Source organism: Botryllus schlosseri, chromosome 12 (assembly GCF_051294905.1).
Source record: "Botryllus schlosseri isolate E-star chromosome 12, Bs_hap1, whole genome shotgun sequence".
NCBI lineage: Eukaryota > Metazoa > Chordata > Ascidiacea > Stolidobranchia > Styelidae > Botryllus > Botryllus schlosseri.
In genome coordinates, this window is record NC_137247.1 from 4,345,694 (window position 1) to 4,369,805 (window position 24,112).

A 24,112-nucleotide genomic window follows, 5' to 3' on the forward strand; every position below is an offset into this window, starting at 1 on the left:
CGTTTTCGAGGTCGAGTATGGTAGAGATGCGCGCTGATCTGATACTTAGCCTACCTACGTCATTGCGGATCTCACGCAATAGCCGGTGTCGGTCTGTGCTAATCTATAGTCTGCGTTCCATAACGAGATCGGTGATGATATTTCCAATGGTATATCTCGATGATCGCATGAAACAGCTGACCAAGATTCTCGGTTTGCATTCAAATATTCACATAATTTTATGTTCGCCAATGTCCATTTCACTGTGAAATTGTGGCCTTCAAACCATTTGCTTACAATCCCCTGTCAAATGCGATAGCTATTTCATTTTCGATGTCGGCTAACAGCTGATCATTCGATCAGCCTATTCCTCGATCTATTTTACTCAAAGTTCGGTGTTCGTCTGTTTGTATTGATTTTGACAGTGTACCATACCGGAATGGGTTATGAGATTGCGTATGCTACTTCTCGATGATTTCTTGTAACAGTATACTAAGTTACGGCTTTTATTCATGTATTTATTGATTAGTATATTTTCCAACGGCGATTTCGCAGCAGACTTATAGACTGTAAGCCGTATGTGTTGTGTCACAGTCTCCAGTTTCAAGGCCAAAATGTCCTATGATGTTCCGAGACCGAAGTTCCGAGGCTGCTGTCCTTAGTTCTTCAAAGACCATTCAAATTGATGTTCTGGATTCAATATGACAGGCCCAATCTATGAGATAACAATTGCGTATGTGTCCGAACTCGTTGACCTTTTCAGTTAGGCTTACGCAATCTCTCGAGTTCTAGTCATTGGAATGAGTCAGGTCAAGTCAAGTGCGAACATGAATCGTATTGAATCTTTGCTCCGTACGTAGTTTACGCAGTTGTCTTTAGAGCGAAAATGAGAGGTCTAGAAGTTGTCCAGTCTATTGATCCAATCGTACGCCGGGTGCCTACGTTTTGGTTGCCTATTATCACCTGGTCGTAACCAGAGATGGCCACAGTCCGGTTCAGGAGCCGGAGCAGGATTTCAATGTTTTTTTTACCTGGCCGGACTGGATCCGGATTTTGAATTTGGGGTGACGGTCGGATTTTAGCCCGATTTTTTTGCTGTGATATGATTAATTAGCATTGTTCTGGCAGGATTTTTTCGGATTCCGAACTGGACATTCACCAGCCGGATTTCTTTGGACTATGAATTTCCAATTGCCAGCCGGATCCGGATAGATTCGGATCCCGAAATTTTGGAATCCGCCCATCTCTGGTCGTAACCACCAGCTCAGTGGTCGTAACACACCAGGATCGTGTACGAAACACTTTCGGACGGGCTTAGAAAAATTAGGGTCTATCGATTTGCGTAATCTATAACTATACCATGAAATCATAACGCATGCTACTAAGGATGACCTGATACTTGATTCGTGGCATAGGGACGATTCTTAGTTCACGTACATTTTGTAAAATAATCCTTTGTTAAAAAATAAATGAATAAAACATTTGTTACCACACTTCAAGTCACGGCTCACCGGCAAACCTCTCGCGGCACCTACGTTAAAATCACTGTTGTCGGGAAATTCATGTGAGCATCATAAAGTTACTTTTTTACGTTGGAAAACGCCATTGTGACGTCATGTTGATAAAAGTCGCTCGCAGCCCTTGCCCCACCACCCGATATTGTCACGAGCCGCCACTGGTAGCACCCACTTGGTAGTTATGGCTCTGCGTCAGATAACGATTTGGTCCCGCAGACCAAGAAAAGTTGAAGGTGTACATTGTACAAGTCTTCGGGCGTTTAATTGTAGAAGCTCGAAAAGTTGAATTCAAAGAGGGTTATTGAGCTTCTATTTGCTTAATACACCTGTTCTCCATTTTGTGTCTTATTTTTGGCCTTAACACTGAGACAGTGAGGCTTCTTTCTCGAGCAATAGTATTTCCATTGAAAAGATTGCTTCGACGACTATTTCAAAATTTGCTGCAGTCTACTTAGGGCAGCATTTTCGACGAAAGCCAGGGTCGGCAGCATATGTTCCTATGCCACTGGTCATGGGCGTCTTATATCCAACAACTGCTTTGCGAATGAAAAGAATAGACACTTTGCGTACATGTACTGTACACTTGTACAGTATATAGTTCAGTCTATATTCCTAGAACCACCGCTCAGACGGATGTGGCCGGGTTTTCGTAAGCTTGCTTTTGTTCGCACACGACTCGTTCTCCGGTCTCTCCATCCGAATGTCTTCTAACTGCTTCTGTATCAATCAATCAATCAGGTTTATCATATTTTCATCGCATGCTCGACGACTGACGGCTAGCCGGTGAGATGCTGTTCACAATTAGGGTCTGGTAAACTTGATACAGCAATGCGTTCTCTTGTATTCAATCCTGATCATATGGTAGTTGTTCTTCGTTGACGCGCGTGTGCTGTAGGCCTACTGGGTGCACTTTTGTCTCCATGGTGAAGTGGTCGTTGAAATTTGAGGGACATTGACCGCAATGGAACTGATGCATAAACTTGGCAATTTCTAGCTTACTCATATCTTCTAAGTTTAGAACACCAAATCTTTTGAGAAGCGATTTATCAGTTGCATATCCAGGCCCCTGGGGGGCTTTGGTAATGATACGGATGATCCGATGTTGAAGTTTTTGCAGTGGGTCAATTGTATTCTTGCAGGCAGCACCCCAACAAAGAATTCCGTATTGTAACTTTGATAGGAATAAGGTGTTGAAGAGTATCAAGAGCACGCTGACTGGCAGAGTGTAGCTAAGGCAACGAAATATACCACATACCTTCGATAGTTGTGGCTTGAGTAATTGTATGTGACTCTGTCAGGACATGTCCGAATCCAGTAAAACACGAAGGTATTTGGCATTTTTAGTGTTGGAAATTGGTTGGCCAGCGATGTCAACGGTTAGGATATCGCAGGAATTCACGACCAATAATTGGGATTTCGCAGCGTTAACCCGAAGGCTACTATGGGACATCCGCCGCATGGATGACGAAATTTTTAGCTTGACACAAAGTCTGCTTTCAGCAGACCACACATGTACTCTGGGCTGTTGTTCGTGGGTGAGAAGGTGAATGTCGTCTGCAGAGACTGTGGTACTGAATTGGGAGGAACCAAGAATATCATTGACATATGAAGTGACCACTGACCGAGTGTCACCACTGAACCGGACCACCCCGAATATGTGGTTTGGGCCCGGCAGATACGGAATGGATTGCAGTTTAGCGACTTTACCTCTTCAAATACGCCGAGCTGACCACTACTGTCCGATACCTAGGCTTAGAAGAACCAGGTGCAGTTGTCTGTTTTCAAATTCTAGATAGGCTAGGGTTGCCATACGTCCGGAATTTCACTGAAAAATCTGCGTCCGGGAGGAATTTCTAACAGGGTTGTAATGACTCGAGTCATGACTCGACTCGAGTCCGACTCGAGTCACGTTTTTCAGATGAGTCGACTTGACTCGAGTCATTTTCTCAAAATACAGAAATGACTCGACTCGACTCGAGTCAATTTGTGTATTGACTCGACTTGGACTCGAGTCATTGCGCATGACTCGAACCAAGTCATATGACTCGAGACTCAGAAGGCCAAGACCGACGTTTCATTGTAATTTCGAGGAATAGTAAAGTAATCACACTATTGGGATTTCGTCTATTGGTACTGGTACTTGAAAATGCGTCCAGAAACTGCTAGAAATGACGAAAATTAGAATATTATAAATGCGAACCATTCGATATCACCAAACAGAGTTATAAAAAGTCGATTTAACAAGCCTTTAACTGGAAACTGGGCAGTCAACACAATGACTTGGACTCGACCCTCTGCTCGGTGACTTGGACTCGGACTTGACTCGGTGGTGAATTGAAAATGACTCGACTTGACTCGAGTCAAAACTATAAAACTGAGATTGACTTGTGACTCGGAGCCTTGTGACTTGGTTACAACCCTGCTAAAATATGCCTAAATGTCCAGAATTTTGAAGGCTTGAAGCAGGTTCAAAAGTTTTTCGTAAATCAACATAAACAATATTATTTTCAAGCAGATTTATGCTATTCAATATTCTTCTTCGCGCCACGCGCGAGTTAATGCAACGTATTTTGATATTATTATGGGCACCAGTAACCCCCGGCCTAAAATAATGAAAATAAATTTAAATAACTATCATTACTGAACTAAGTCTGATTGTAATCGCAGTTAAAAGCTAACGGTATATTCCTATAGTTGGTTAAGGTCGATTAGATGCTTCAGTCACAGACAGTCGTTCGGAATCTTGGGGTCGTTTGCCTTTATCTGGAGATCGCGACGATGTTGGACATAATCAACTTCCTAGGCAGTGAGTAAGTTTGGGCAAGCTGATTTTTTGTTAGTAATCAGCTTCTCAAGTTTTGAGCTGGGCCACGGAATATTTTCAAGTTGGAAATGAGGTCGCAACCATAAAAGGTTGAAAATCATCGGATGTGCAACCTGATGGTGCATTTTATAGTAGCCTAATATCAGAGGTGGTCAGCAACGAAGTACTTCTACTTTTTGAACTACTTGAAGTAGATTTTGCCTACTCACACTACTTTTTAAGTAGTTATGATTTTAGACTACTTGTACTTCTACTTGACCGTTTTCTGTTTTGTAGGCATAAATAAGCGTGCAATACCTACTTACTTACTTACTTGTGAACCCCCACTCCTACTTCTACTTGAGTAGAAATTCCGGCGTTATTTCTACTTCTACTTGAGTAGCGACGGTGACTACTTTGACCACCTCTGCCTAATATATGGAAGAATCAATATAATTGACAGAATTCATTCATAAAATTTAACAGCCAAATGCATATAGTAAGTGCCCAAGAAGTTACATCGACTACCCTGTGGTGGGCCCAAATTCAGTTCTTTTTTGGGCGGAAGGGGGCAGAAAAATGTTGTTTCGGACCTGATTAAAACACATAATCAGACCTAACAGTATAGCAGAGCTGTCAAACACAATCCCGACAGGCCAGACACGGCCCGTCAGACGATTTCATTCGGCCCGTGGAGAAATTTATTGTAGATCCTCCTACCAAGTAGCAATCACCAGAGCTCACGTTACAGATGGCCCAATTCGTGACCTAATGTCCCACTCCATTCATGTATACCAGTGGTTACCAACCTTTTTTCACCCACGTACCATTTCGAGGTTTTATGCAGTGCTCGCGTACCACCTACATAAGGTAAGCACGTCGAAGGCGGTCAAAATGCTCCCACCGCGTTGTGCTGCCGAAGGCAGCGAAACAAAAAATAAACTGCCCATTTTAAGGCGTGGATCCATTTGGAATTCTAGTGGTCAAATATATTAAAACGGAATTTGGTTACGTAAGAATTCCAATGCTTTACGATTAAATCTCTTCTCCGTAGGCCGTCATTGGTGGGATTGCCCCTACCCACGACGAAGACCTTACCACGACGACGGCGAATTCTCCAAACTGAAAATCATGATTCTTCCTGAACTAATAACTACCCACGGTAAAAAAAAACAGATTCTAATCGAGTACCACCTGGAAGACCTTCGCGTACCAATGCTGTATGCAGTCGATGGGCATTGGGCAATGCTTTGCTAGTGTGACGTCATATTGACAGACAATGTGTTATATGTTTATAGAGCTCAGTGGTTATACCTCATTTTTAAATCCGCTAGTGGGCGCTAAGGAGTGTCCGGAATTTGCTTCACAAAAATATGGTAACCCTAAGATAGGCGAGGTAGCGTACTGGAACACCAATGGGTTGCGGGTTCGAGTCCGACTGAGGTCGACTCCAGAATTCCTACCTAAGTGAAGTTTATCTATGCTCCTCCTCGTCATCTCACCCGTGTAAGCGTAAGCAGTGTCTTATATATGCCTAGAAGTGGGCCATACTACAAGCCGTTATCTACGGAATAAAAATGAAGAAAATTGGCCTGGCGTAGCCAAAATATGACCATAGTAGTCGACAAATACCATGAATAGCACAAACAAGAACTACTCCAATTCAAGATTACCGGACCACGACTGACCTATCGATCTTGCTTCCCGCCATGACATGCCGCCCTATTTCTTGTCGCATTCTTCTTCTATACTATCTTCTTTACTTTCATTCAGTGTGCATGCCTCCTCTTTACATCGCCTAGGCCAAGGTGGGTGTCAGATTCCATAGACTACTCCTTGTCGCTTCGACATCTTCCTGTCTTTTCATTGTATCGCATTTTTGTGGTGTATTGAACTGATAAAATTGCTAATAAACCAATGATGATGATGATGATGATTCGTTTCGACATCGACATCCATACTAGTCGGCCCTCAAATTTACCGCACCACGACCTGACATTTACTTCGTTTCCATGCTCGGCCGACAGTCGGCCGAAAGGCCATGACGCATGCGTTGTACATGTCGGCCGTGTTTCCATGACCAGGCGTAATCCGACCGTGACTTGGCCGAACTAGGTGGACGAAGCGTTCGCGGTAAAGTTTTGGGCTTGCTTACTCAGTAATAATTTCATAATAATCACAGGATTGCGATAAAATGACTCGGAAGGAATGAGCCGAGATGACTTGTAGCGGTCATTCAATCGAACAACACGCTGTGACCTTGAACACGAAATTCACCCAACATGTAAAATAGTCACGATGAACCAATTGCTTAAAACTAACAGAAGATAAAATAAGATGGATAAAAGATGAAAATTGGTGGCATATCTCAGCATGTGGGAGATATAGATATGGGATATCGTGGTCCAATAATTTTGAGCACAGAATAGTAACTTCTCCAGTAGTCTACCGGTACTACTGTTTCGTCGTCATGATTCAGACATAAACGTCCAGTGTCGTGTCGATGATTTGCTTACCAGGGGAATGTGAATAAGTTTACCTAGTTTGTGGTCAAACGGTATAGTTTGTAATGTATCCATGCACCAGAACACAAACCCTCGAATTGTGGCAGCAGCGTATGTGATCAGATCGCGAAGATTTCGGTAGCCTACGGGTAATTCGTAGCGGTACCGGTACTACTAAATTCCGTTGCGATCATAATTCTTGGTTTCTCAAGGCGTCCAAGAACCGCCCGGAGTGCAGCCATGGTTAATTTGATACGAAAAGTGTATTGTAAGTAGCGAATACCAATTCGCTAATCGAAGACACAGCGCAAGCATGGCCGAAGGGCTAAGCCGAAGGATTCACTCGATGGCCGACGAGTCGGCCGACGTGGGTGTGCATCACTGTAAATGCGCAACAAAATTCTCTCGTTCGTCGGCCGAGTCTCTCGAAAATGGGCCCATCGGCCGAGCATGGAAACGAAGTAATGGATCGCGCCTTCCGTAACATGTCACCTCATTTTGCCGTTTTTATATTCTTTTGTTTTGCTCTTCATTCTGTGTAAATACAATGCATGCATCCTCTACATATCCTAGGCCCAGGTGGGTGTATGATTTCAAAGACTACTTCAAGTCGTTTCGACACCTTTCTATCTTTTCATGGTATCGCAGTCTTGTGGTGTTTTGAAATGATAAGAATTCTCAATAAACTGATACTGATATCCATTGTATCGCAATCTTGTGATGTATTGATCCGAAGAAATTACCTAGTACCTAAACACCTGAACACGAACATTTCGCTAGATGTTAACAAAGAGCTAATGGACCGTCTCGCTTTTAAACGTAACTTATCCCACACTCGCTGAGCTTCGTTTATGACACGAAATCAAAGTCGTAAGCTCGTGTGGCCGAAGGCTACTATTGTCGTTGTTACGCGTAGTATTTTGTCAGTATTGTTTCTGTGTCCACCACTAGGAAGTATGATTTATTTATTTCTTAGCGCACGGCTGAGAATTATTTAGAAACGTTCGTTTAAGACCAGGTTTGTTACCAGAGTGAAAGCGCGGCTTACATGCTGAGTTAGTAAGATGTCGTGGTTTGACTGGTATTTTCTGCGAGTAGATCTGATTCAAGTGTGATATAAGGTACCTCGTATGTATGTCATACGTGAGGGATTATAGAAGGTTATCAAATCGTTGCATGATATCGCGTTTGGTCTATGTCCGTCAAACGTACGCGCTAAATAGCCACGATGCGTTCACGGCGTTTTCTTCGATCACGTTGACTGACATATTTATTCAGATTTGTTTTATATTTTAAACTGATCGTGATCGAATCTGATCGTGTGACCATGGAGTGAAAGACTGACTGAAGCCATAGTCAATTTTTGTTGTGTATTTGTCATCCCGTGTCGCGTTTTGTCTGGACCGCACCTGAAGTGAATTATTAATATGGGACGTATCATCTGGAAGACGACCCGCGTCATTATCACGTTGATGCTGTATGTTCCACTCCATGCTACTGCAATGGTGCTAGATATTGGTAGGTATACAATCTGAGTTCACTGATGAGTTACTTACCATTTACAAAACAGTAAGATTAACAATTAGGTCTTTGGGGTGTAGTGGCATTAAGTATGCAAAATTGCTATAGGGGACAAGCGGTGTAACAATTGGCAAGAACCCAGTAGCTCACAAAGAGCAACAACCCTACCGGACTATCTAAAACGACGTGACTTTCTTGTATTAGGCTACATGTTGAGTTCTTACCTGTCGTAGCTTACGCGACCTGCAACACCAACCTTCCTTGACAAAACATTCACTGACCCTGTGACACGAGACTGCAATGTTTTCATTGCATATGGTAGGCCTATGTCATGTATGGTAATTGGATTGACTTATTCACCCTACCTGGCAACATATAGGTAATAAATAACTATCCTGTATATTGGCTCAAAATTGTTGACTGCAAACAAACGATTAAAGACCATGCAGGCCTATGTGTGACATCACAAAAATCTTCACACTGATATTGTTATCCTGAAACTCACAGCGTAATGGTAAAGTGTCCGACTTGTTGATCGGTAGGTCGTGGGTTCGATCCCCAGCCGGGTCAGACCAAAGACCTGATTAGTAACACTGGTATCCATGACTTCCCCGCATGGCGCTCATGCATTAATGGGAAAGTATGGAGGGGTGGTGCAAGACTTAGAAAGCCATACAAGGCTATATCTGTACCTTCCTTTTCCAGCGGCATATGCACATCATGCACTCATGGTATGCATATGCGCAGATCGTGTGCATGTGTATCATGAGTTGGTGTATATGCCGCAAAAACATCAAGGACAAAAATAAACTATGTCCTTTCCTTTCCAAAAATGGCAAAGACATTAAAAGTTCTAGAGACGCTTGAATTGGTATCCAGACTTATCAGACTTATAAGCACACTGGATTTTCGAAATGAGAACTAGAAGAACTAGAACCTCTGATAATCCGCAACTAAATAACTGAAACACAACTAACTAATGATGGATTATACATATAACGGAACTGCAAATTAGCCAAGAAATCGACATTTCGACTTGTAAATGGGGGGAGGGGGTTGAACCCGCCCCTTGGTCACGCCATTGTTAGTAGTGATGACTTCAAGCTAGGTATAGCTCCAAGAACACACGTGACGCATGTTTTGTAGTTGTTCCACAACTAATTTTACTCAAACCACAACTAGAGCTACTCGCTTTTCAAGATTTAGGCCTACATTACAGCTGCCCGAAATACCAGTAGTCAACTGACTAACTAGATTGCTACTTTGTAGTTAATAGGTTAGATGTCTGCCCACGATTCTTCAAATTTACCAAGATGAGTCTTCATTCGACCATAGGTCATTAGAAATTCAATTACTGACAACGTTATAACGTCAGAAATTTGTTAGAATGTATCCAGTACACGAAAGCTGTAACATGTCCAGTTGCTTTTAATATTTTGTGGTTATTGTATAAAACGTTCAAAACTGTTGCCCAGTGTTATTCATTCCATTTCAATATTGTGGTGGAGAAATATCTCATAATCATCCATGTACGAGTTAATAAAACAATTTAACCTTCTATTTCAGGATCATGCGATTTTGAAGTGACAAGCGCTGATAGTGGAAACAAAATGTGTGGATATACTCTCGGACGCAAGGAAAACGATGATTTCTTTGACTGGACGTTGGAAGATAATGACGGAGAGCATTATATGAGTGTGAAAACCGAGATGCATGAACCTGGTCAAAAAGCACGGCTTTACAGCGTAAAGATGCGTCAGCGGGTATGTCAACAGTGTGTTATAGCTTGATTGTACTGATTCATATGGAAATGTAATATACACTCAATTTCTGTTTGCTAAATAGTCACTCAAAGCACGCCCTTCCCAGCTTCAAGGTGAGGAGTTATGGCTCAAATTCTCTAATTCTAATATAATTTGTGAAATGTTTCTTTGCTCTAACTCCAATTGTAATCTAATTAATAACAGGACGTTGTATATTTTGTCCTTTATGTACACCGATTCGTGATGTACATACACACAATCTGTACGTAAATATGCAATATGCATACCACGATATGTGAAATGTTCTTGTGCTTTAATTCTGATATAATTCCTGGGTTCCTGACAATGCTACAGGAGAACTATATTGTGCGAAACAAGCAGGCGTTTGCCGTTTGACATAAACTGAACTTGATTTAATTACGAATTTTTTGCGAATTCAGTGATTTTAATTCAGAAAAACCGGTGTAGCTATAATTCTAATTCTAGTCAAATTTAGAAAGAAACTGAAAATTTGCTAGCTGTGAAAGTCCGCCTGGTGGAGCTCACAGTCTCAGTCATAAATTATTGGGGCACTGTACTCTGAATATGATGTGGTCTTAATTTCAAGTTGAAGGTGCGAAAAACAATTTGGCAGCACCCGTTTTCCTCAGAGAGCCACGACATTCGAACAGCAGTAAAAATTTCATCAGACGTTAAAGTTTATTTGAGATTACATCATGACTAGAGTGCTGTGATCCTGTACACTCCACCTAATGAGTGTGTTTTGTGTTTTCACCAAAATGGTTTTGGTGGAGTAGTATATTGTGTGAGGTTTAACCATGTAATTGCAGAGTAGAAATGCTTGACACCTTTCTTAACCACAGATGGTGTGAATAGATCGGAAATTTGACTGTATTTTGATCCGAAAATTAGTTGCTGTTTGTCTTGCCGATTGAATTGAATTGATTTTTCTAGTTTTGTTTCAAGTGTATATGAATGACTCGGTGAACGATAGAGTTTCTGATCATGTTCTATTTACGATTTTTCGGACCAAACAAATTTCAAAGAATATAATTGTCCTGTGAATGTATTTTTTCTATACACCAAAGTTACAAATTTATCATTCATTTTCACCACTTTACATTGAGAAACGGTGGCTACAAGCTTTTTAATCTCTCGTCAGTCAATCTTAGGCCAAAGATGCATTACAATGACATCAAATTTTCAATACACTACATTGTTAAAATTAAATTCAACCATGTGACTGTTTTTCAACAGCGCTTTGCTATATAGAGAGATTAGTCTATTAGCATAATGGTACATGATTACAGTGTTGCTTCTACATGATATTTATTTTGTGTGATCATTCCCACCCACACGGTGCGGAGGTATTGGAACTATCCTTGTTTTAGAGAGTTGAGTCAACAAATCCAGCAATATGTAATTCGGGTATGACTTTTAGTATGGTATAGGCGTGCTTTTAAATAGTGAAAAAAATTGAATTGACGATTGTTACACATAGATACGTGTTATTCAACTACAACCAACATAGAATTATGTGAGTTATGGTTTATGAGTAGCTGTATCAGACACAATTAGGGGAGAGTTTATAGCTGCTAAGGGAATTGACTGCCTATTCGTAAATAGTTTATTCCTCTCTTATATACATAATAATAAAACATTTTTGGTTGAATATCCGTGTGTAAATCTCTGTACCAGGTAGTGATGATGCAAAGCTCACTAAGCAGTGTTTGATTATATGATTGAATATTTTGTGAAGCTACAGCACATTCATGTTATCGACAGTGTAGGTCCTGATTCTGTAGTCATGGGTTATGATGTATAAATTGATATCATCTGATGATATCTAGATCTTGACTACCATATCATGTTGTCCTGATTCTTTACTGTCTTCAACCTAATTCTTGTCATTAATGTGTTCACGCCGTTGATTCATTCAACAGAACCAATTATCCAATTTATCCATCAAATGGGAACAATGGTTTTTTTGATAGTATGAGGAGTATGACTTCCTCACAAAACTTAGACTATCTGATTCACGTCAAATCTACTGTTGTCAACACTATTCGTCCAATTTATATTGTTGTGTAAACATATTCTAGGCTTATCTGATTTATGTTTGATTTCTTCAAAGTTCACAGCGGGATCTATTATGTTTCCTCGCTGGCTAGCCTATTTCAATCACGGTACACCACTACTTTCAGTGGTCAAACTAGACTGAGGAAATTTGTATTGGCAATTTCGGTACAATATGACATTATCGTCATTTCCTTTACTGCCTATTGACTTGTTAATTGTCTCGGCTCTGTTGGACCTTTATCTGCGATCGCGATAGATGCTTATTTTGAACCTTTTGACAACAGTAGACTTCTGCCATTCGCGGTCGATGTAGCTAATTTTCAAGCTTCATTGATAGCATGTATCGTGTCTTAGTCTAAAGAAATGGAATGGGATAATATAAGTATTTTAATCAAAGTTTGGTGATGAGAATTTTCATGTTCAATTGAATTGAAATAAAAATATCGGATGTCTTCTTTCAAACCCTTGCAAATTGCTGATTGGATGCTCATTCTCCACCATGCAATTAGTAATTGCAATCTATTAGTCCCCTTTTGAGAACATTACTATTGATCCAATTTCAAGATAGTTGGTATATCGATTGAAATCCACATTTTTAAGAGAAGAGCTCGAAAAGATTTCGGTTTTAATCAGTTTTGTAATGAATCAAGTTGCGAATTTTTTTGTTGACTTCACATGACTGTCAGAAAATGACTCGACTCAAGTCAATTTTTGTATGACTCGAGACTCTGACTACCAAGACAGGCATTTCATTTCAACTTCGAAGGACAGTAAAGTTACCATATTATTGGTGTGTCGTCTATCAGTAACTGTTACTTGAAAAATAGGCCCAGAAACTGTTAAGAGTGAGTAACATTGGTTTATTATGAACGCAAGGTATTCGATATTGACCATGTAACGGTGTAAAAAGTGGGTTGAACATTTCTCGAGCTTGAAACTCAACAGTGAACACAATGACTTGGACTCGTCCTTTGCTCTCGGACTCAAACTTAGCAGTAAATTATAAATGACTCGACTTGACTCGAGTCAAAACTATGTTAGTGACATTGACTTTTGACTTGGTTACGATTCTGGTTTTAATGTATTTACGTAATGAATGTATCATTAAAATGTAAATCCATATTTTACAGGACACCCACTGTTACTCTTTTGAATATCACATCGAAGGCGGCCTCACCGGGAACGACACTGAACCCGCCAATTCCCTGAATGTGTACGTGTTGGACCACGAGAACGCCAAGCACGAATTACCAGTGTGGCAGTCTTCGTCGGAGACTCGCCAGAGAGGCTGGACGAAAGTGCAGTTGGCGTTGAACCCAAGACAGTATCAAGTGGTGTTTGAAGCTAACATTGCGCAGTCGACGCCTGGAGTTATTGCTCTGGATAATATCGTCATTGACAATACAGCTTGCGGTAAGTAGGTGCTGTCTGCTTCGGTGTGCAGAGTTTTGGACCACAAGAGAATTTTCAGCTTTTTCTAATTAAATTGGAATTAGAATTATAGCCACACAGTTATTTTCGAAATTAGAATATAATTAGAATTACAGCTATACTGTGTTTTCGAATTTGAATCAATTTCAGTCCGCAACAAATCAGTGCTTACTCTCATAAGTAAACAATTCCAAGATGTCTGTACACCAAGCTTGGCTCGTTTCGTGATGTACACTGTAGGCCTACATTTTTTTTTTCCAATGAAACTAGAATTATAATTATCGGCTGGCTACACAATTTTCCAAATTAGACTAGGATTAAAATTATAAGTAGACAGTTTTTTACAAATTTGATTTGAATTGAAATTACCGAATTCGCGTAAAATTGAATTAAGATTAGGAAATAGAAATATTTCACAAATTAGATTGGAATTAGAATTCGAGCAAATAAGCATTTCTTAAAAATTAGATTAGAACCAGATAATAACCAAGTATAATTTGTAACTTGAAAAAATCCTGCTTTGATGAAAATATCAGTTGATAGCCTATTACAACAGAAAATTATTAAGGTACGGAACTTCAGTATAGAATTGAGTATAGTGATGTATTCATATTGAGATAAATCGAAATGTTTTTGGCTGAATTTCAATATATTTTTATTCGTACTTATGTGACATACATAGTTTCTATGTAACATGACTAATGAGTGTGACAGCAGTTATTTAGCGGTGATGCTGCCTTCAAACTGTTTAAACGAAGTTAAAAATTTGTTATTTGACTATTATGCTTCTGAGCCGTATCTTGGGTAGTCATCTGTAAAGATTGATCTTGATAAAGAAGAAATGAGGCTTGTACCTAAATATTATCTGCTTGTTATATTACTTCATTCACGAAGTCAGGCTGTTTGCCTTTTCTCCTCAACACTCTACTGGTAAGTGATAACTGTTAGGCCAACAACAAACAAACATTTTGTACGCCTCTGTCTAAAACAAGGCTAAATGATCGATACATTCAAGTGGGTAACGGAGCATCTCTAAACTAATAAATCTCAGATTTAGCACTATGATTTCACGGGTTAATTCAGACTGTCTGTTGAGGATTTCAGGTAGACTAATGAATTAGGGAATTTTCGTGTCTAATCTTGTGACTATCAAAGAGAAACAACATTGTTTATGCGATGATCATTTTCTCCCTTTCTCTTCCTGTGATGTGATGTAGGCCTAGTTGTAGGCCCGGCTTGTTTCTACATAGAAGTAGTCAAAGAACTTTTTTGATTAGATATTTAAGTTGTACATTACATGCGTGTTGATATCTCGCCCCCCCCCCTATCGCCCTCTTCGGACGTTGTCGCCCCCCAATCCCCGTCCTCTTTGTCATTTTCGGCCCCGTTTCTCAAAACCAACCACTGGGGAGGGGGGCATCGCCCACGTTGGGAACAGCTGATCTGGTAAAGCGCTATTACAGTGTTACAAATCATTTGCACGTCATGTGTATTTTAATCATATTGTAATATCTCCAATTTTTGATTAGGCTACTGATCTGTTGAATTTCAAGGTATTTCCTATGTCATTAAATGCCATTAAATGGTAAAATTCAACAGGGACAATAAAATCACTGAAAAATCATTTATTAACTCAATACCTAAACATAAATTAAAAGGTAACGTAAAATGATATACAAATACAATTTTCCCGTTCATTTCAATTATTTTATTTATTAGACTATTAACATCAATTATCATTAGCTGGTTATCATAAACCAGTTACAATGTGGGAGGCGCAATTTGAAATGTAGCTATTGATCATTGGTAAATCTCATCACAAGTTTATGATTTTCCAAAGGATTTTGCTGTTCTTATTAAAATTCAGTTAATTATCCTCGATTAACCCATCGAAAACCAGTTATCAAAATTGTCATCTAACCACCACTTCCTGATTATTGTTAAATTTTATACGGAAATTTCATGTCTACCTCGTCCTGATTTGTGTCCCTATCATTGTTCTTTAAAGATGGCTTGTCTAGTTGAGATCTATTCTTAGTTTATATCTGTATGGCTGTGCTCAGTGTGCTGGTATCGCATTCGCAGTATGTGTTATCAGTTCTAGGGTGTGAGTAAATGCTACTAATGTTTATGTTATCAAGACGCTTAGAGTAACAAAGTGCAGTGGAATTATCGGATTTGATATCTCTGAATTATGTTGCCTGAATGTATTCATTCAGATGAATTTGAGATAGTTGGACTATTGGAGAATCATATTTCTACTCAATTATATTGCCTTCTTAAGAGATGCTAGTTGATGATGTGATATTTTCGATATCTTCGAGCAAGGTGCCATCGGCTACTATACCGTACTGTAATGTCCCAATTCCGCAATTCTTTTTGATATCAGTCTTGGAATGTTAGTATGTTACTATACTACTACTATTACTGGAAAGTATCAAACTGAATTTTGATGATGATATCATGATTTACTTAACTGGCCTCTGACAAATCACTGGAAAATTCCTGCACGGAATTTATCACGTTTGTAATCTGTTAGCACATTCTTAGCGTGCTTCACAAATATCTTTGCGCGCATTACAGATAATTTTGAGAACTACCAATTTCGTTGTGCCATGCTTACATTTAGACTGTTTTTAAGAAAAAATAACTCACTGTGAATAGGCCTGTACTTGTGTATGCATGCCATATAATGGTGATCATTGTGTATTACTATACAATTGAATAATATATAATCGTCAGCAACTAGTAGACAATTCCAAAGAACTTTGTCTTTGTATATACCAACAAATCACCAATTATGACTTCACGTTCGAGAGTTTCTTCAGATCAGTTTTGGACAATGGGCGACTAGATAATTCTAGTTGTTCAATTAGACAAATTAAATGAACTCTGATGTGAGCTTGATTCCATTCCCAAGTTTTCGCGAATTCTGTAATTTCAATTCTAATCTAATTTGCAAAAACTTTCTACTTATAATTCTAATTCTAGTCTCATTGGCAAAAATTATGTACAGTGCCAAACGAGCCTATCTTGGTGTACAGACGTTTGCCATTGTCGTGCTTGTGAATCGATGCGAAGTGAAATTGGTTCAAATTCCAAGTCCGTAATCGTAATATAATTCGGAAATACGGTGTTGCTATAATTCTAATTCTAGTCTAATTTGGAAAAATCTGTGTAGCTATAATATAATCAAATTTAAAAAAAAGATGAAAACTTTCTAGTTCTCCAAATCTGCTTCAAATACATTGTATTTTACTAGTAATGTTTTAGTATGTTACTATTTTAGTTTAATGGTAACATTTCTTCAACATTAACCTAGTTAGTATCTGTTTACGGAGTGGACACTGGAAAGGAATAGTTAATATTACTTGATATCATTGTGTTGAATTCCATTTTATAATACAAGAAAAAGTCGTTAACCTACCAAAATCTCGTGTAAGAATTGGTTGAAATGAGGTTAACGTACTTTGCGCTGTATTGTTCCATTGTCCCTTTTATCCTATTGTCACAGACGCCACCCCTCACTTTCTGCGAGTGAGCGACAAAGAAGTGAACCAAAGACAAGACGTCACAGTGCAGTGCTTGTTGTGGGGACACAATCTCGGGGATGGGGAAAGGTGAGCTTTTTCCGCTTATTCTCTCGTGTTTAAACGGCTTATTACTATTGATTTCCTGACGTTTCACGGCCGGGTGATTTTTGTTTTCAGAAGAGCAAACCAGACTGTTATTTTACAAAAATTCACCGGCGACGAATTCACGCCCACGACTCAGAAGAGCTACAAAGACCACTTGAGCGTGAATTTTACGTATGTTTCTTTTGATATCTCACACCATAGCGATATCTTCAGACTTTTTATCCACAATGGATTATACTGGGGGAGGATATTGCAGCGTCCAAAACACTTATGCTACGGTGCCAGTATATCCACTAGGGGTGTTCAAAAATCACTTTTCTTCTCAAATTGTACTGGCTACTTGATAAAATTGTTAGGTTACCTAATTTAAGCCTACACACCAAATTTGGTTCAATTTTAGCGAGTAGCCGTATTGCTACAGGAGTAGAAAGTTTCTATTTATTGTATAAAAATAATTGCAAAATAATTTCAAAATTTTCTGTTCACCCCATGAAAGTGTGAGATTGTCTATAGAAACGATGTTCACCAAATTTGGTTCAATTCCATCCAGTGGAAGCGGAGTTGTTGCTGTCGAAAAATTTGTATTATCAATAAAATAGTATTTACGGTGGCCAACTCTCTAGTTATTTATTATAGATGTGCCCACCGTAAATACTATTTTATTCAAATCCAAATTTTTGTTGTTGTTTATTTTCATATAATAAACAAACTTTCTTCTCATGTAGCAATGAGGCTACTCGCTGGAATTGAACCTAATTCGGTGTGTAGGCTTAAATTAGGTAGGCCTAATCTAACAATTTTATCAAGTAGCCAGTGCAATTTGAGAGAGAAAAAGTGATTTTTTAATACCCCTAATATCCACCTTGTATCCAAAGTTTTGAACTTTCCTGGGTTGTAATGTGTTAATTTTAAAATAATTCAAAATAGTTTTCGGCCGACACTCGTCAGTTGTAATTGTCAGCAACTAGTAGAGAATTGGAACATAGTGTCAGCCAATAATACGTCTGGGTTTACGTCAATATGAAGATATTGCGTACTGGAGTTAGCACCTCCAAGAGGCTGTCTGCTACTCAATTTGCAATTGAAAATCTAATTTCTTGTAAAATCGGATTTCTCAACGTTCAATCGATGGTACCGGTCTGCTAATTCTCAATGGATTAACTTTTTCAGATGAAAAACGGTTCTGATTGGAGTACTTATGGAAAATGATGGATTTCCATATTTAAATAGCCCAATTAGCCCGTTATTCATGGCGTTATCTAAATTATTTCCACTACCGTATATATCAAGGTGACAGACCTTTCCCATTTAGTCGTAGTTTGAAGCGTGACGTATCTAATTTTGAATTGATAGTTTTGAATTTTGTATTTGAAATAGCTAGTCTCCCATCGCAAAAATACATCTAATGACATATCTGTGTACGCAACGAATCTCATAATGGTTGGTTTGCAATGGGAGATGCAGACGCACTGTAGCTATAGCATAGCGTGGAAGGTGTCATTTGTAGAGGTATTTTGACGGTGATACACAAGCTGAAATCACCGTTTATAAATACAGCTTGAATTGTATTGTATTGTGTTATCTCATTCTATCATACCAATTTCTAGTCCATCCAAAACATGGATATGAAATTCAATTGTGCAGACACGCACGTCTGAATGTCTACTGAAAATAGGATCACAATCTGTGAGCAGACAAAGACAACTAGAAATTTTTTTGCTTTTCTAAATTAGATAAGAAACATTTAACAAATTAGATTAGAACTATATTATCGGCATTCTACTGTAACAAGTCTGATTAGCCAGCTAAAATTATCTAATTCTCCATGTCTGCATGTGAGTGTACGGTATTAACTCTTGGTGGATTATGATCCAACAATATTGTCGCGTCTCATTATGTTATTATCTTTCACAGTGAAAATTTACGGACTTGTGTTGCCTGTAACGAGCTTTATTTTGTTATGAGTCACCGACACTGGGTTGTTTTACTATAGAACGCTGTGGTTTCTGACGATTTAATATGATGATTGTCTCTGGATTTGAGTTTCCTACATCCTGTGACTGTTTATATTTGGCGTGATGTGTTCGGGCTAATTTTTTCTATTTATTTCCTAGGTTTCCTTCTGTCGATAGAGATAGAGTTCAAGGACTGTATCGGTGTGTTTCGCGTAACGCTACGTCGGCCGGAATATCGAACTTTGCGAATGTGTCCGTTAAAGGTAATATAATATACTCATATTGAAAAAAAAAAACGAATTTTCGGCTGACACTCGTCAGGGGTAATCGTCAGCAACTATTAGAGGATGGGAAAGAGCATTGTATCCCAAAATATGACGTCACCGGCATGAAATTTCGAATCGTTGAGATTGGCTGATTCACTATAGACACCCATAACTCCAAAACTAATCTAGCAATCTTTCTGAAATCCGGACTCATCCCGACTTCGATCAAAATTTGGTCGTAAACGGTCAAGGTTTTTTCGACTTTCATTGGATCTTGTGATTTTTCTGCAACTTTTCGAAAAAATTTTCATGGCGCAACTTTTCATTGAATTTTTTTTCTGAATGCTCTGTACTGTCTTCAGGATTCAGATCATTCTAAAGAAAAAGCTGAAATGTTATTTATTCCAACAAAAAAAAATTCATTTTTCTGAGAAATTGGAAAAATTGTATATTTTTTACTTTAGTGAACCCACAGGGGTGAAACCCTTATACAAACAAAAAGCATTTCATGTTGTCAAGCATCCCGAGATATGTAAACCTACAAATTTTCGAGTTGATCGCATGATATTTTCATCCTCAAAAATAATTCCTAGTATTCCTTGCATGAAAAATCAAAATTTCGAGAATGAGCCATTTTAATTTCGTTACATGCAAAAGTTGTCAGCGTTTTAGACGGCTGCTTTTCACGGGAATAGTTCCGCTTGGAATTTCTCCCGACTCTGTGTAAATAATCACGGTTTGTTCCGAGTTGTATTTGTTGACATGACGGGCCGGGAGTTTCATGGCGTTTTGCAATGAATGGTGGTCGCACGTGACGCGTCCAAAAGAACATTTGTTGTGAGCTTTTTCGTTTGGTATTAGTTTGCCTTTGCTGTGCGAGTTATCAAATCAATGTAACGTTGTGTTGAGATCGACATGGCATGCCAGTGCCAGATATGATTGGTAAGATTTTTTTAAAATAACCTTTTTTAAAAATTTTATTGGCTATTTTGATGAAATTGGTGGAAAAAACGCTGCACAGCAAATTTTGCTCAATTCTAACGTGCAGAAGCGAAACTATTAGAAAAAAGAAGACTGATGATCACCCCCGAGTGTCAGCCAAAACTATTCTGGTTTACATCAATATGAATATTAGGGGTAGTCAAAAATGACTTTTTTTCTCAAATCGTACTGGCTACTTGATAAAATTGTTAGGTTACCTAATTTAAGCCTACACATCAAATTTGGTTCAATTCCAGCCAGTAGCCGCATTGCTACAGGAGAAGAAAGTTTCTATTTATTATATAAAAATAAATAAACAAAAATTTCAAAATTTTCTGTTCGCCTCAAAGTGTTAGGTTGTCTATAGAAACGATGTCCACCAAATTTGGTTCAATTCAACCGGAGGAAGCGGAGTTACTGCCGTCGAAAAATTTGGATTATCAATAAAATAGCATTTACGCATACGCTGACCAATTCTTTAATTATTTATTGTAATTGTGCGCACCGTAAATACTATTTTATTCGAATCCAAATTTTTCGTCGGCAATAACTCCGCTTCCACTGGTTGGTATTGAGCCAAATTTGGTGGACATCGTCTCTATAGACAACCTAACACTTTCATGAGGTGAACAGAAAATTTTTGGTTTATTTATAACTAGAAACTTTCTTCTCTTGTAGCAATGCGGCTACTGGCTGGAATTGAACCAAATTTGATGTGTAGGCTTAAATTAGGTAACCTAACAATTTTACTGGTACAATTTGAGAAAACAAGTCATTTTTGAACACCCCTAATGAATATATTATTCAATTTTATACTAAGTTCTGTATCTCTTTCTAACATTCTCATATGAAATACCAGTGTTTGTGAAAACCTTGAAGTACATACGCTCTGAGTTAATCTTGTGTAGTTTTCATTGTCATGCCAAGCATTCAATCGATGTGTTGACAATTTCCCCCATTCATACTCACTCTGGTTAGGTATTGATTGACACAAGTAGGCTTACGGACCTCAAGAATCGCTCCTTAGTGCTAACCTCTTGACAGCGTTTTGGAATTATGACAATTACCATAATGGCACGTAATAAGCACCTTTTTACATTTGCTAACAAAGGATATGTAGCGTGATCTTACCTTTTTCCTTGTAATAGGCTTTTAACACCCGTTTTGAGGTTTGTTTTTGGCTTAGCGTCTAGGCGGGCGGATCTTGTCACGTTTTAATTGTGGCTACCTGAATTCCGGATTAATTTTCCACTTTGCCTCGAGGCGTTACTACGGCTGGCGTTATTGGCTGGTTGTGCTGTTTTTTGTTTTCAGTGATTGTGATTGATATTCCTTAATAGGGTGACTAAAGACTAGGCTTCAAGTATAAACCGAGATTTTGACATTGTTGAGAGGGATGTTGCAGTCTTTCAGCCCTGGTACTGATTTTAGTACAGCCCCTTGCAGACTTGTACATTTACAATAGGGCTGTTCGAAAAGAACTTTTTTTTTACATTTCTCTGGCTACTTGATAAATTGTTAGGTTATCTAAAAAATATGCTGCCCACCGATTTTGGCTCAATTCAAACCAGCGGAAGCGGAGTTATTATAGTCGAAAGTTTTCGATTTGTTCAATAAAAATAAATATAATTTTTTCAAATTTTGCTGGCTACCTCATAAAATTGTTAGGTTGTCTGAAATAAACGATGCACAACAAATTTGTCTCCATTCCAACCCGTAGAATTTGCTGATGTTCAAAATTTAGTTTTTGAAATCATAGTATTTACGGTGGGTATATCTATATTAGGCCTAAAGAAGCAAAGAATTTACTGCCTTAAATACTATTTTTCCCAGATCCCAACTTTTGTACTACAATAACTTCGCTTGTACTGGTCGGAATTGAAAAGAGTAGCTCCAGTTCTAGTTGCAAGTATCGAGAATTGAGTAGTTCTAGTTGATAGTATTGAAAAGTGAGTAGTTCTATTTCTAGTTGCTAGTATTAAAAAGTGAGTGTTGTACCAGTAGTTCGAGTTGCAAGTATTGAAAAGTGAGTAGTTCTAGTTCTAGTTGCGAGTATTGAAAAGTGAGTAGTTCTAGTTCTAGTTGTGTTGAAAAGTGAGTAGTTCTAGTTCTAGTTGCAAATATTGAAAAGTGAGTAGTTCTAGTTCTAGTTGCAAGTATTGAAAAGTGAGTAGTTCTAGTTCTAGTTGCGAGTTTTTAAAAGTGAGTAGTTCTAGTTCTAGTTGCAAGTATTGAAAAGGGAGTAGTTCTAGTTCTAGTTGCGAGTTTTTAAAAGTGTGTAGTTCTAGTTCTAGTTGCAAGTATTGAAAAGTGAGTAGTTCTAGTTCTAGTTGCGAGTTTTTAAAAGTGTGTAGTTCTAGTTCTAGTTGCAAGTATTGAAAAGTGAGTAGTTCTATTTCTAGTTGCGAGTATTGAAAAGTGAGTAGTTCTAGTTCTAGTTGCAAGTATTGAAAAGTGAGTAGTTCTAGTTCTAGTTGCGAGTTTTTAAAAGTGAGTAGTTCTAGTTCTAGTTGCAAGTATTGAAAAGTGAGTAGTTCTAGTTCTAGTTGCGAGTTTTTAAAAGTGTGTAGTTCTAGTTCTAGTTGCAAGTATTGAAAAGTGAGTAGTTCTAGTTCTAGTTGCGAGTTTTTAAAAGTGTGTAGTTCTAGTTCTAGTTGCAAGTATTGAAAAGTGAGTAGTTCTAGTTCTAGTTGCGAGTTTTTAAAAGTGTGTAGTTCTAGTTCTAGTTGCGAGTATTGAAAAGTGAGTAGTTCTAGTTCTAGTTGTATTGAAAAGTGAGTAGTTCTAGTTCTAGTTGCAAGTATTGAAAAGTGAGTAGTTCTAGTTCTAGTTGCAAGTATTGAAAAGTGAGTAGTTCTAGTTCTAGTTGCGAGTTTTTAAAAGTGTTTAGTTCTAGTTCTAGTTGCGAGTATTGAAAAGTGAGTAGTTCTAGTTCTAGTTGTACATTTCAAGCACCCGTTACTTTGTACAAGTCTGAATTTTAACCCCAAAAGATCTTAGCTAGTTTGTGATTTGATTTGATATGATAGCCTATGCAGTATTGAGAACGATGACAGTTCACTATCAGATTCATGCGGAAACCTTGACTTTGTGTTTAATTTGCCACTCGATTCTTACGCGATACCTTTATTTCACAGTGCCTCCGGTACCCCAATATCCTCCTAACGTCTACGCCATCGGATCTACGTACTTAAACGTTTCGCTGAACAGCGATAAGTTCCAGGGTGACCCGCCTATCATACAAAATGTGCTCAGCTACAGACCTCTTCAAGGGTTATGGTCAGGTAAGTGCCACTGCATTGCACTGTACACATACTGGTAACTATAAGCAGGGTTGTAACCAAGTCGCGAGGCTCCAAGTCACAAGTCAATCTCACTTTTATAGTTTTGACTCGAGTGAAGTCGAGTCACTTTTAGTTCGCCGCCGAGTCAAGTCCGAGTCCAAGTCAGCAAGCAGATGCCCGAGTCATGGTATTGTGACTCGAGTCCGAGTCATTGCGTTTACTGCTCAGTTTCCAGTTGAAGTCTTGTTCAACTACTTTTTATAACTCTGTTTGCTGATATCGAATGGTTCGCATTCAAAATAATATACTAATTTTCCTCACTTTTAGCAGTTTCTGGTCGCATTTTCAAGTACCAGTACCAATAGCTGAAATACTGAAAGTGTTGTTACTT

The 24,112-nt window shown here is 38.6% G+C and overlaps 1 protein-coding gene and 1 long non-coding RNA gene across 2 annotated transcripts in view; both read left to right on the forward strand.

The window, feature by feature from the left end:
• The first annotated feature begins 7,801 nt into the window (after positions 1-7,801).
• LOC145452922 (receptor-type tyrosine-protein phosphatase kappa-like) overlaps positions 7,802-24,112 on the forward strand; it is a 47,156-nt gene continuing 30,845 nt past the window's right edge. The window contains exons 1-7 of the mRNA XM_080331055.1: positions 7,802-8,321; positions 9,891-10,087; positions 13,297-13,579; positions 17,112-17,217; positions 17,308-17,406; positions 19,350-19,453; positions 23,575-23,721. Coding sequence (XP_080187181.1) covers positions 8,231-8,321; positions 9,891-10,087; positions 13,297-13,579; positions 17,112-17,217; positions 17,308-17,406; positions 19,350-19,453; positions 23,575-23,721 — 1,027 coding nt within the window. The 5' untranslated portion in view covers positions 7,802-8,230. The remainder of the gene's footprint in view (positions 8,322-9,890; positions 10,088-13,296; positions 13,580-17,111; positions 17,218-17,307; positions 17,407-19,349; positions 19,454-23,574; positions 23,722-24,112) is intronic.
• Positions 19,464-22,434, forward strand: LOC145452939 (uncharacterized). Its single transcript, XR_013919594.1, has 2 exons — positions 19,464-21,959; positions 22,106-22,434. It is a non-coding gene; the product is annotated as an uncharacterized LOC145452939 (long non-coding RNA).